Source organism: Excalfactoria chinensis, chromosome 4 (assembly GCF_039878825.1).
Source record: "Excalfactoria chinensis isolate bCotChi1 chromosome 4, bCotChi1.hap2, whole genome shotgun sequence".
NCBI lineage: Eukaryota > Metazoa > Chordata > Aves > Galliformes > Phasianidae > Excalfactoria > Excalfactoria chinensis.
Window position 1 is genome coordinate 14007305 of NC_092828.1, and position 12100 is coordinate 14019404.

Below are 12100 nucleotides of genomic sequence, written 5' to 3' on the forward strand. Positions count from 1 at the left end.
ACCACTACGCAGGTCTCAGTGGGACACAAGGGACTGCTTTAGTGCTGCTTCCCACAGCACTGAATTCAAAACTCCAACCAAAAAAAGTTCTTTCAGCTGTCACGGATCCCTGATCTCTCTTTAAAGCACTGCAGGAAAATATTATCCATGTTCAGCTGAACGGTCAAGAATAGTCCATTGCACTGAAGTGATACAGGTAGAACAGCTAAAGGAAGCAGGGGAAAGAAATGAGATGCAATTTCATAGAATTCTAATCCATCCTATCACAAAGGTAAAGTTTTTCTCAGTAAGAATTGGAACTTTTTTTTCTGGGGCATACATATCTATCAGCAATCAATTAGCTACTCTCCAGGTAGAGCTCCTGTTAACTGATCCTGCACAGGTGAAGTGAATCAAGTTCACAGGAGGGCTGTGGTTTGGTTTGGAACACTTCAAATATGGAGCAGAGGAGTAAATGAAGTTCCCTCACACCTTGGTGTGGTTGATGGCATCATATAGGATGAAAGGAAAGGGAGGTAAGGGGAGGTAATGTATGGGCTGGGATGTGGTTATTAGGAAGATCTTTCTTGTCTGCTTACCACTTCATTGAGGCCATATCTGGGTTTCTATAAGCCTTCTCTGATCTGAACTGATACAACCAACAAGGTTGGGGTGGTTTTTTTTTTTGTTTGTTTTTTGTTTGTTTGTTTTTCCTTTCACTTCTCTTCCATTTTCTTTTTCTTTTCCCCCTGAGAAATCAAATTAGCTGAGAGTTCCTTTCTAGTTCTTCCCTACTGTAGCCCTGGTCAGACAGCTGGACTTTTAGTGGAGTGCTTTGCTATCAGTGATGTCTCTGAGCTTTGTCTGCTGTCTGGGTCCCTGCTATCTGCAGCTGTTCTCTGGATAAATCAAGCTTTACCAGAAAACACACATGTGCATATACTCAGTTATACAATACGCAGCACTGATTAGTTTTCTCCCTTTTATTGTAGTTAATAAGTCTTAGTGGGTTTTTTTGTATGGCTTTTCTTCTTCCTTTTTTTTTTTAATGAGTGTTGTGCATGTATGTGTGGAGGGAGAGGAACAGAAGGGCCTACACTGACTGTGCCTGGAGCTGGTTGAGAAAGGTGGAGATGTTGCACTGAGGGGCACAGTGGAGTTGGGTTGGGGTTGGTCTACATGATTTTAGTGGTCTTTTCCAGTCTTAATGATTCTGTGGTATGGTGCTGTGCTGTGACCTGAATGATGTTGATAACACAGCGGTGTTTCAGCTGTTGCTGATCACGGTTTGCACGTTGTCAAGTTTTCTCTGTTTCTCACTCTGCCCCCACTGCAAGGTGCTGGGGGTATAGAAGAAGCTGGGAGAAGGCACAGCTGCAACAGTCTGGCCCTCACTGCCCAGATGATATTCCATCCTGTATAATGGCATGTTCAGCCATGAAACTATCAGCAGCCTTTCCAGAGAAGCTATTGCTTGGACTCTGGCTGAGCATCAGTTTGTTGAGAAAGGTACAAGTGAATGTCTTTGTATTACTTGGTGGGAATGGAGAAATCAAATCTTATTTGAAATGTTCATGTTTCTTCATACTGAGATTGGGATGTTTGGTTGTATAGCGAATAAGGGCTATAAACAAAGAAAAAGGTTTCCTTACCCACTTCCCCAAAGTCCAGTGCAACTTGTTATGGTTAGAAGAAGCTGTAAGGACACACAGCCTGCATCACTTATAACAAACAGTTATGGGGTTTGCTCAGTTAACCAGCAGAACATGAAGTCTCTGATTCTCTTCTTTGAAATCTTATCTCATTCTTAACTCTACAGCTCCGCCACGTGGAGATCATTAGCAGCTAAGAGATTAATACTCCTGAACAAATAGGGTTTATTATTGCTTTTAATGGATTTTCAGAGGATTATCTGTGTTCTAAATAGTTAGAACCCCTTTTTCCTCTGAGAGGAGTTAAATCCTATTTGGCCAGGCTGATGTGAAGCCATTTTGTGAAAAGCAGCATGCAACATCAGAATGCCATTGCTGATACTGTGATGTTACAATTCCAATTCTAATTAAAATTTCCTTTTTCCTACCTATCATCTATCTCCTTCTTTAATAGTAGTAATTTTAATTAGAATTGTAACACCACAGTATTAGCGACGGCACTGGAACAAAAGTGAGAGTGTATCTGGTTGGCTTCTTTCACTCCCCTGTTGGTTAAAATCAAGACTAAAAGTAGTAAGGTTCAGACATTTTCCACTCAGGAAGAATAAAATGAAGTTAAAAAGATGGAAAAAGGAAAAACTGAAACACTGTCTGACAGAATCCTTGCTACCCCAGATCAATGATTTACTATTTGTACAAAGCTTTTCTTAGTACAAAAGCAGACTAGGTTTAAAACATTATTTTTGCTATCTCTCTTTATCCCTTCCTCTGAATCAATATATTTAAACAGAGAGATCCGAAGAGTAATGGTTTTAATTAAATATAAACATAACTGCTCCAGAGAAACACTGTTGCATTCAGATGGGAAATACGCATTAAACTGAGCTGGCAGACATCACAAGCCTGAATTCACTGGGCACGCTGTATATATTAATCTGTTCTTAGCAGTGTGACTGTTTCTCATTTGGAAGAATTAATGAGATGCAGATGGACAGATATGCATGGAGACAACATTATAAACAGCAAGAAAGAGCTGGAACCTGCAGAGCAGAATTTCATCATTGTATAGGTTGCATTAGATGACTTTAGTGTTCTTTTTCCATCCTCAACGATTTCTATGATTCCAACACATACAACCTATGGATCACAAAAATAATGCAACTGTGGGTGTTTATTCAATGTTTATTCACCTTCAGTGCTCCCCCAGAACAGCAGCAAAGCAGTGGAAACATAACACAGACAATAGAAACGACATTTCCAGGGCAGCACTGATGGGGGATACCTGATGGAAGTGCTGTTCACCTTTAGCTTGACTGTCTGCCCAGGTCAGTGCCTCACCAATGCCTGGCACTCAGGGAATGCCTCAGAAGGTCCAAGTGGAAGTGCAAGATGCTGAAGTGAGGAAATCCATAGCCCAGCTCAATTACAGCTGAGAATTGGATTGTTTCTGTTTTTCTCCTAAGATCCCACTGGCAAAAAACTGGATGCAGGCTGAAAGTGGTGGCAAAACAACCCATACCAGCTCCTACTTGAACATTTGCTGTCAGAGGCCCCTTACATGCCTCTTTGTTTCCAACCTTTTGAAGGTGGATATGTCAGAGAGATGTAAGGAAGTTAACCTCCTATTCCATACCCCCCACCCCCCCCTTTTTTTTTAATATCCTCAAATTGTACAAGTAGACAATAAGGCAAAAAAAATGTATTACAATTTTCATCTATTTTTATTACTTGAAGTTCGTGTTTGAGTTGAGCTCAGGATTCTGCTGTTGTTTCCTTTCCCAAGTCCACGAGCTGCCAAGTGATGCACTTAGATGTAGGTCCTCTGAAAGTAATGTCTCTTGTTTATTTCCATGGAAACCATTGCAGATACAAAGAGCTTCATAACACTGTTTGATAGAGCAAATTCTCAGCTATAGGTTTAATGTGAGAATACACACTTTGTGTTTGAAGGCTGGAAAGGTTATCTGATGCCCACACAATTGCACAGGAGACCCTGATAGTGTTGAAGAGAACAGGAAGAAAGCACAGAGCAGGGTTTCCACATCTGTGTGCAGAACAAAAGCTGATAACAGCTCTTAGGTGCCTCAAGGGGCACAGGGAAGCTTATGCGTTAAGCACCTGCTTTTGGGCAAAAAGCTGCATGGCCTCTATGTCGGTCTCTGCATGAACTCTGTAGCAAGCTGGGATCAGCTCAGTACCTGGATGATGGCACTATGTGAGCTGTGTCTACTCTGAAAGCAGGGCAAGAGCACCAAGTGGCCAGTAGCACTGGGCTGCTTTGGCAGAGTATGCTGAGAGGCTGAGCCGGAGTTCTGCTAACCACTTCCTTCAGCACAAAGTTCCTAGCCTACTTCAGTTACTTCAGCTGCTAGTGAATTCTCAGCTTTATTACCACCACCTTTGTGGGGAGGGCCTCCTCGCACACCATGTAGGTTGGTAAGAGAAATAAAGGGGGTAACAAATTTCACAATTTGCACATTAATTTTTATGGGTGGCAGCAGTGGTGACCGAGCACTGAGAGTACTGCAGTTACTTTCTCCTGGCAGCCAGCAGACCTAAAAGGCAGTCTGTTTCCTCTCCTGACTACAATCATTGTAAGCACAGAGGTGCTGGAGGCACACCGCAGCACAGACACCTATGGTGAGGAGCTGGCTGTGCAAACACCTTCCTAACATGTTGAGGAGAGGGAAGCAGGGAGGGAAACTGAACTTCCGCTCTAACTCAGACACCAGCTTTGCATTTCTTTTTTTTCTCTAGCTCCTAGACGTAATGAGATGCAACTATCCTAAAAATTCAGCAGCTGGCCTCATGCAAGTATTTACACATTCAGCATTATATGGGAGACCAAAAAAAAAAAACAAAATTCTCAAAATGGCTGATATATGTCCATGAGGTAGTGTCTTGATGCCAATAGGATGAGAGGAAATGGCTTTAAGTGATGCCAAGGGAGCTTCAGGTGGGATATTAGGACAACTTCCTTCTCAGGAAGAGTGGTGATGCATTGGCACAGGCTGCCCAGGGAGGTGGGGGAGTCAATGACCCTGGAGGTGTTCAAGAAATGTGTAGATGTGGCACTGAAGGACATGGTCAGTGATATGGTGGTGATGAGATGACAGTTGGACTAGATGATACTAGTGTTTTTTTCCTACTGTAATGATTTTATGGTCAATCTGAATGCATCTCTTCTGCTTTATCTCATGTTTCTTGTCATTCTGAAGTGATCTGTGAAGTCTGATCAGAACAGTCCTCTTGTTTTTAAGGGCAGAGGAAGCCAAAAGAAATCTGTTGTTGTGCATCTGACTTATCTTTGGAGAGAAATGGAGAGATTAGAAGAACAGCAAGAGGAAAAAAAAAACAATGCTTAAATTCCTGAAGAAGCAGGTGTGTCAACAGACAGTTTTGGGAGATCTCAGTATTCTTTGTCTTCTTTCCATGCAAGATACCTTTTTCCCTGAAATTCATGCCCTATCAACTAAGGCACTCACTGGGAAGTCAAGAACGCAAAATGTAATATTGCAAATCATGCAAGAATGACTAAAACAAACAGAACTCAACAATTCTCTCAGAAAACACCAGAGTGCACTACTGCATAGTTGGGATAATCTAAAGGCAGATGCAGCAGTCTTATTGAGGCGTGTGTCTGCTTCAGCACAAAAGACCTATAGACTGCAAATGGTGATTTCCTTATGTTCAGACACTTAATTTTATGGCAAATGGGTTCCTTAACACCCAAATCTTTTGTTAATTGTTTCCAGTGTCAAAATCAGGGAAAACAAAAATAGGTACCAAAAGGTGGAAGCACCACATGAAGGTTTTTAAGATAGCAGCATCATATGGTTTTTAAAAGTAGTAATTCAGAAAATCCCATTGTTTGACACAGTGCAGTTAGTATGGTGGAGCCGAGAGGATAATTTAAGAAGACACAGATGCTAACAGATATATAGAGAGCTTTGAAGGGTGGTTTTTCAGAACCTTGCCTCTAACCACTCATGACTGCAGTCTCTTCTATCGCTCAGGTCACGGAAGAGTATAGCTGCATTTTCTCTACAGCCTCCTCTGTTACTGGGGGGGCCCTGAAAGCCTTCCCTTCCCCAAGCTAATCCATTCCCTCAGCCCTTCCTCACAGGTGCATGTCTCAACCCCAACAATCTTGATGTCTCTTCCTTAGACTTGCTCCAGTTAATTACCGTATCTCTTAACTTCATTTGCTAAATGCAGCAAGTACTTGTTTGTGCTTCTCTCTGAGCCTCTGGGTGAAGATTTGAGGCAGGTGCACTACACTGCCTCACATCGCAGCAGAATTGGGCCTGGATGTTAGGAGTCTCCTTGGCTGCAGGAATCCAGGCAAGCATTTCAGTGTGTGGCTCCTCTGTCAAGAAAATAACTGCAAACTGCATCTCCACTTGAGCAGACTTCCTTTGGTACGCACTGCGGGGAGTAACAGGTTAACCTAAAATGAATAAAACAGCAGGTTTCATTCATTCACAAAGTACTTGAAAAGTGCACTGAGCTCACCACAAACACGTCTCAATTCATCCTTTCATTAATGAATAGCACTTTCATACCAAAACGGTAAACTGAAACATTGTGATTATATTTCTAGTGCTGAACACAGGTAAGTGGCAATGTGGCCAACACAATCGCAGCACTGTTAGGCTAAGGTGAGGTATTTCAGTTAACATCTCATTTGGTGGCAATGTCATTATAACTAGCTGGCTTGCTGAGGGTGCATAGTGTTGCCCAATCAAACATAATCCAAGCTCTCCCTCACCTTGGTACCAACACCTTTACTGTTCTGTTTAATATAGAGCTGAATCATGCATTTTTGGACCTTGGATAATTTGCAGAAAGCATCTGATGAATGAAGGGCCTTTGGTACAGGCACTAGTTTCCACTTCAATGATGAAGCTTCATGTGGCCACAGCAAGAACACACAGCTCTGCTCTGCTGAAAGGAGGTATGAGTTCCCAGAGAAAAAATGCATTATAGATGTGATGTTTGGCCTCTACTAACTAGAATCAGCAATGGCCATGTATTTTGTACCAAGAGTTAGGTGAAGCTTTGCTCTGCTGCTTTTGGTACTCAATGCAAGAGCCTGACAAGGATAATGGAAATCACAAAATGAAACCTTACTTATATGGTAATTCAAGCCATACTTCTGCCTTATATGTAAAATAGTAAGAACAAAGCAAAACATTCAGTGATTGGGCAGGCAAGCCCTGGAATCAAGGATTATGAGGCAAGAATTGCAAATCTCTGAGTAAAGGTGGATTAAGTAATTAACTAACTATGCATTGCAGAAACTATTAATTAATATTAATTAATAACATTGAAAATATTCATTAAATATTCATTAAAACATGTTAACAGTGGAGAAACAATTCACTTCTGTAACTTCTCTCATACATTCTGCCAAAGAATCATTTAAGAAAGAGGTGTCAAGTATGATAACCTTACACAAGTGCCATCATTTGTTCAAGATTATAAGAAAGTGCACGAAACATGTTTCCAAAATCATTATTTTTATTGTTTGCCTTAACTGTAGCATCATGTACAGCCTTCAGCTGTAGCACAGCAAAGCAGCTCAATGTGCACAAAGCCCTATTCAAGACCAGCAGAAGTGGAACCTTGGTTACATAACGCAGTATATGCAAGAGTAGGTTTATCATAATATCCGAGTACAGCTGCTCTGATTCTTGATTCTTTCAGGGCTGCTGAAAAGTTTCATTTTAGGAGTGCGAAGAGAAAATAGCTACAGCTTTTATAGAGATGACTCGTTTAAACCCAAATTCTCAAGTCTGAATTATTAAACTACAGCAGGGACCCTTCTTCAGTTGTGAAAAAAGTTTGCTCTGGAAAACAAAGAAAACAAAAGAAGGAAATTAGTCACTTGGTTGTATGAAGCACAACTAAGAACATTAGCAGACTAAGCCATGGCTCATGCTAAGTACACTCCTGTTTCTGTCAAAAGTTTTTCAGGCTTAGCTGCCAGCTCCTGGCAGTCCCTCTGAGGTGAAATATAAGTGGGTATGAAGCCAATTACTTCTGGGAGGGCTTTGCCACTGTGTAGCCTGGCTGCAAACTTGAGACTTAACAGAGGAGTCTGCATGGGATCACCTAGCGTGGCTACAGACACAGTTTTGGTTTCGTTAATTTCTGCAAGTTGATTATAAATTGCTTTTAAAATTTAAATGGTTAACTACTAAGCAGCAGTTCTGATAAAAAAGTACTTTTCACATGCATCTGTTGTATTTGTTATTTATCACATTCCACTGGCTTTAATCCAAAAATCAGCACAAGAGGGAAGAAAAGACAGAAGGGGGAAACAAGCCCAATTCAAACAACTAGAATTGAAATACTATAGGATTCACAAATACATTCTAAGAAGCAAGAACATACAAGTAATGCTCAAAACGTCACTATTTGTTATCAACAGATGGAACAATTATCTCAGTACGTTCTAAAGACTCAGACTGAGTCTGTCAGGGAGTTCCGAGCTACTAGAGGCTCAGAGGAGTTTAAGTCCTACAAACCCCCAGAAATCACAGTACAAATTTCCAACTTTAGATTTGTTAGTGATCTTGGAACACCCCTGTTCATGCTCCTGAAAGAAAATAAACAGAATTACAACAGGGTTACTCTTAGATAAATGTATTTTACTGTGCTGCAAGATTGAGCTTTACCTGAAGTAAATCCTTAACCTCTAAAGAAGCCAATAATGTAGGAGCAGAACTCATGCAGGGATTCCCAGCAATGTTCCCGTGCCAGTTTCATTGCTTCGGTTTCATTTTCAGAACCTTGTCCATGCTGGGTTGGTTTTATACGAGGTAACATTGCAGGTTTCCCTACTTTCTTAACAGAGGTCTTCCCAGCTCCTCTCACAGAAGCTGAAGTTTTCTGGGATGATTTGTCCCGATTCATTACATCTTCCGGCTCCATGCCAGCAGCTACTTGCTTCATGAAAGCATCCACAGGAGCCTTTTGGCACATGGCGGCCTTCAACATTTGTGTAGATTCGCAGGCATGAGGGAGCTTTCTAAGTTCCGCGGCGATCTGATTCCAGTACATTTTTGGATTGTTTCTGAAAGGAGGACAAAGCAATGGCATGCCAGTGTATTCACACCAGTAGGACTTGCCTTGGCTTTTGCATTCAATTCTTGCTTTCATCTCTTCATCCCCACTTATGCTCATTGTGCAGATGTCTTTGGTTTTAGTCCGAAAATTGATTTCTTCACCGTTGCTTCTTTTCTTTGGTTTCAGCTTTTGTCCCAGTCCTCCCATGCCACATATCACTACCAGGAAAAGAAGAGCAACTCTCTTCATGGTGAGTGGAACTGACTGCGATCCTTCAGCAAAATGATCTGAAAAACTGGAAGTAGTAAGTACCCGGCTGCTCTCAATTTAAAGGCTTGGTGCACAAAGAAGCCTCTTTCCAGCTACATGTGGGATGGATGTAATTTTTTAATATTTATTTAAATAATAAATCACCCTTCAGTAGGCATGTACCCATAATTTATAGCCTGAGGAAGTGTCGAATAAGCTGTGAACTCTCATGAAGGTAACAAGACAAATCTTGTAAATGCAGTTAAATACAGAACGATAGTTGTATAACTGAGAAGCACATTCCTACCCAGACTGAACATGTCATATTTGATTTTTAACAGGTCTTTTCCATTCTCCAGCTGCTTTATAGCTATCTTCAAGACAGAACTTGTAATGCCAATTTAAAGTAAAAAAGATAAAAGTGCCAAAGCAATCTATGCAGCTACATCTGGATTGATGATTATGTACATGTGAATCTAATGAGATTCAACAAGGCCAAGTGTGAGGTGTTGCACTTGGGTTGGGGCCATCCCACATAAGGCTACAGACTGGGAGAAGAACTCACTGAGAGCAGCCCTGCACAGAAGGACTTGAGGGTCCTGATGGCCAAAGGTTGGACCTGAGCCAGCAGTCTGCACTTACAGCCCAGAAGGCCAACAGCATCTTGGGCTGCATCTACAGAAATGTAGCCAGCAGGGAGAGTGAGGGGATTGTCTCCCTCTGCTCTGCCCTCAGGAGACCCCAAGTGCAGTAGTGTGTCCAGGCCTGTGGCCCCTGGCACAAGAAGGTCCAGAGGATGCTCAGAGGGTTGGAGCACCACTGATATGAAGAAAGGCTGAGAGAGCTCAGCTTGTTCAGCTCAGAGAAGAGAAAGCTCCAGTAAGACCTCATTGCGGCCTTCTAGTACTTGAAGGGAGTTTATAAGCTGGAGGGAGACTGACATGTGCAGATGATGATCTCCCTCACACAGGGTCAATGTTCTTTCAGTCTTTCCTGCTCCCATCCTTGGTCTTTTACCCTACATGAGCTAAAGTCTCCACAAAATGTAAAATGCATAGCAAAAATTTGTTATTGAAGTAAAAATCTTAAAAAGTGATTTTGCTTTTTTTTTTTAAAACTCATTGCAAATATTCTGAAACAGATTACCTGACAAAACAATTGAGAATCAAACATCAGCTAGTTAAGCAAGTTATTTTTTATTTAAATGAACTGGGAACATCTTCTCAAATTAAAAATAGAAGCTTTAAAAAATCTACAGTTCTGAACATTACATATACACATTATGCTACATACTGTCAATTAGGAATGCTTTGATTCGTGACCTAAAACTGAGAAAATAAGGTTATTGCAGATTGAAGATTGGTAAGACTTTTAATAGTTATTTGAATGATTTTCAGGATTGCCCCTACTTCAAACCACAGACATATGAACAGACACTATTTGAGACCAATATGTCCAATTATTTCACACACTGTAATGTTTTACACTAGTAAGTTTAACACTTGCTGCCCTTTTGATGAATTCTGCTGTTAACTAATTCAGCAACACACTCGTATGCCTAAATTCAAGGCAATAACTCTAACAGTAGAAATGTTAACTCCAGTTGCTAAATGTCTGAACTTCAATACTGGAAATCGTATCTTGAAATTATGAGACAGAATTATTATCACTGGCCCCTGAAAGAGGTACAGTTGAACAGTGATGCTATTAAGGATGTTAAAGAAGTGGGTACAAATTAGGAAAAGGGAGACAGGATGTAAAGCATTCTACAAGTCACCAACATTATGACATCTTTCATGCTCTTTTTGCATACTACTGAACTTCAGAAAGCTTAGCTTTTTGCTGCATGAAGCATTACGCATACTCCCAGCCCTCCCACCCAAATACAGTTTCAAAACAAACGTCTCCCTTTTAGGTCTATACTGCAAAAATCACTAAACCTTAAATAATAATAAAAAAAAGGGAGAAAACAAAATTGCAACTGACCTTCTCAGAGACACAAATTGACACCGTGCATCCCATTACACACTTAAAATTAGTCCAAAGTGGTCATTCAAGAGCACCAAATAGCAACACTGATCATGCTGGTAAATTCATTTGTGAAATGTACTATACAATATTAAAATCTTAACTAAACACATGTTTTAAGAAAAAACATATATACAAAAGTCTCTGTATACAAAATGTATTTTTATGTAAACGTGTCTGTACCGTATTTAACACATCTCAACAATTTAAGATAAGAATTTGATCAACTGTCAGAAAACTGCTAAGCAAAGTCAGTTAATCTAATTAATTTATATCCTGTGATGTAAGATAGAAAGCCATATGTAAAAAAGTAAAAAAAAATAATAATAGTAATTCAAGCCTTGAACAGTGGTATTTGAGGGGCAGTGCCCTGGTCACAAAATATCCTGTACAGTAGTTTATGGCATAACATTCAATAGTACATTTGTGATTCACAGTACAGGTCGCATAAAACAAGTGGCTCAGTATTCTGAAGTTGACTCAAATGCCAGTGCACTTGGAAGAATATCGATATATTCCCGTAGAAGAATCTTGAGCCTCATTTCTATAGCCTGCAAATAACCACAAATAGAATTCAGGAAAATCTGACAGACAGAATTATACTGCAATTCAACTAGAATGAAGGCACAGATTTTCACATGGACACGAATGCGGCTCAGTAGTTGTTTAAAAATTATTTTTAACTCTTGCAGCATTCAGGCCAAAAAAACCAGCACAGTCTTCATAAAAAATAGGAAAGCAGTAGTAGGTCTAGAATTCACTCTACAGGCTTTTTGCTTACCCCTTTATGATTCCAGTTTCTGTTACCACTGTTCCACAGAGCTACACAAGAAAACAAACAAACACAAATCAAGCCCATACATTTCTCTTGCCCACAAACAGCAGGACAGAAATACCATGTCTGGTTATAAAGTGAGACAGGCTCAGTTGGCACAAACCATTCACAGACTTAAGCATTTAATGAAGAGAAAACAGATTTATGGTTTTCTCCACCAACCTTTCCTGTTACGTTTATTTCAGAATGGAGAGAAATGCTTCTGTTATCAATTCAACACCACTGACTTCCTCTGAAGACACCAATCCAGCCTCCAATTCTGCTCTCACAAAAATGCTGCCTG

General features: G+C 40.5%; 2 protein-coding genes across 12 annotated transcripts in view; both read right to left on the reverse strand.

Annotated features, from left to right (window-relative positions):
* Nucleotides 1-7956: 7956 nt before the first annotated feature.
* On the reverse strand, nt 7957-9004 carry FGFBP2 (fibroblast growth factor binding protein 2). The gene has a single exon (XM_072335334.1). It carries the CDS (start codon nt 8952-8954, stop codon nt 8328-8330), a length of 627 nt encoding a protein of 208 aa, XP_072191435.1. The 5' UTR covers nt 8955-9004; the 3' UTR covers nt 7957-8327.
* A 1127-nt stretch (nt 9005-10131) lies between these two features.
* Nucleotides 10132-12100, reverse strand: part of PROM1 (prominin 1) — a 57128-nt gene continuing 55159 nt past the window's right edge. For 6 of the 11 annotated variants that reach the window (XR_011903430.1, XR_011903428.1, XR_011903426.1 and 3 more), the window contains one exon: nt 11766-11804. Coding sequence is in view for 5 of the 11 variants with exons in the window: in XM_072335333.1 (XP_072191434.1) it covers nt 11786-11804 (19 nt within the window). In the remaining 6 variants the exon portion in view is untranslated. Of the gene's footprint in view, nt 11534-11763; nt 11805-12100 lie in introns of those variants that run through there. The other 5 variants (XM_072335333.1, XM_072335332.1, XM_072335330.1 and 2 more) reach the window with 1 other exon arrangement.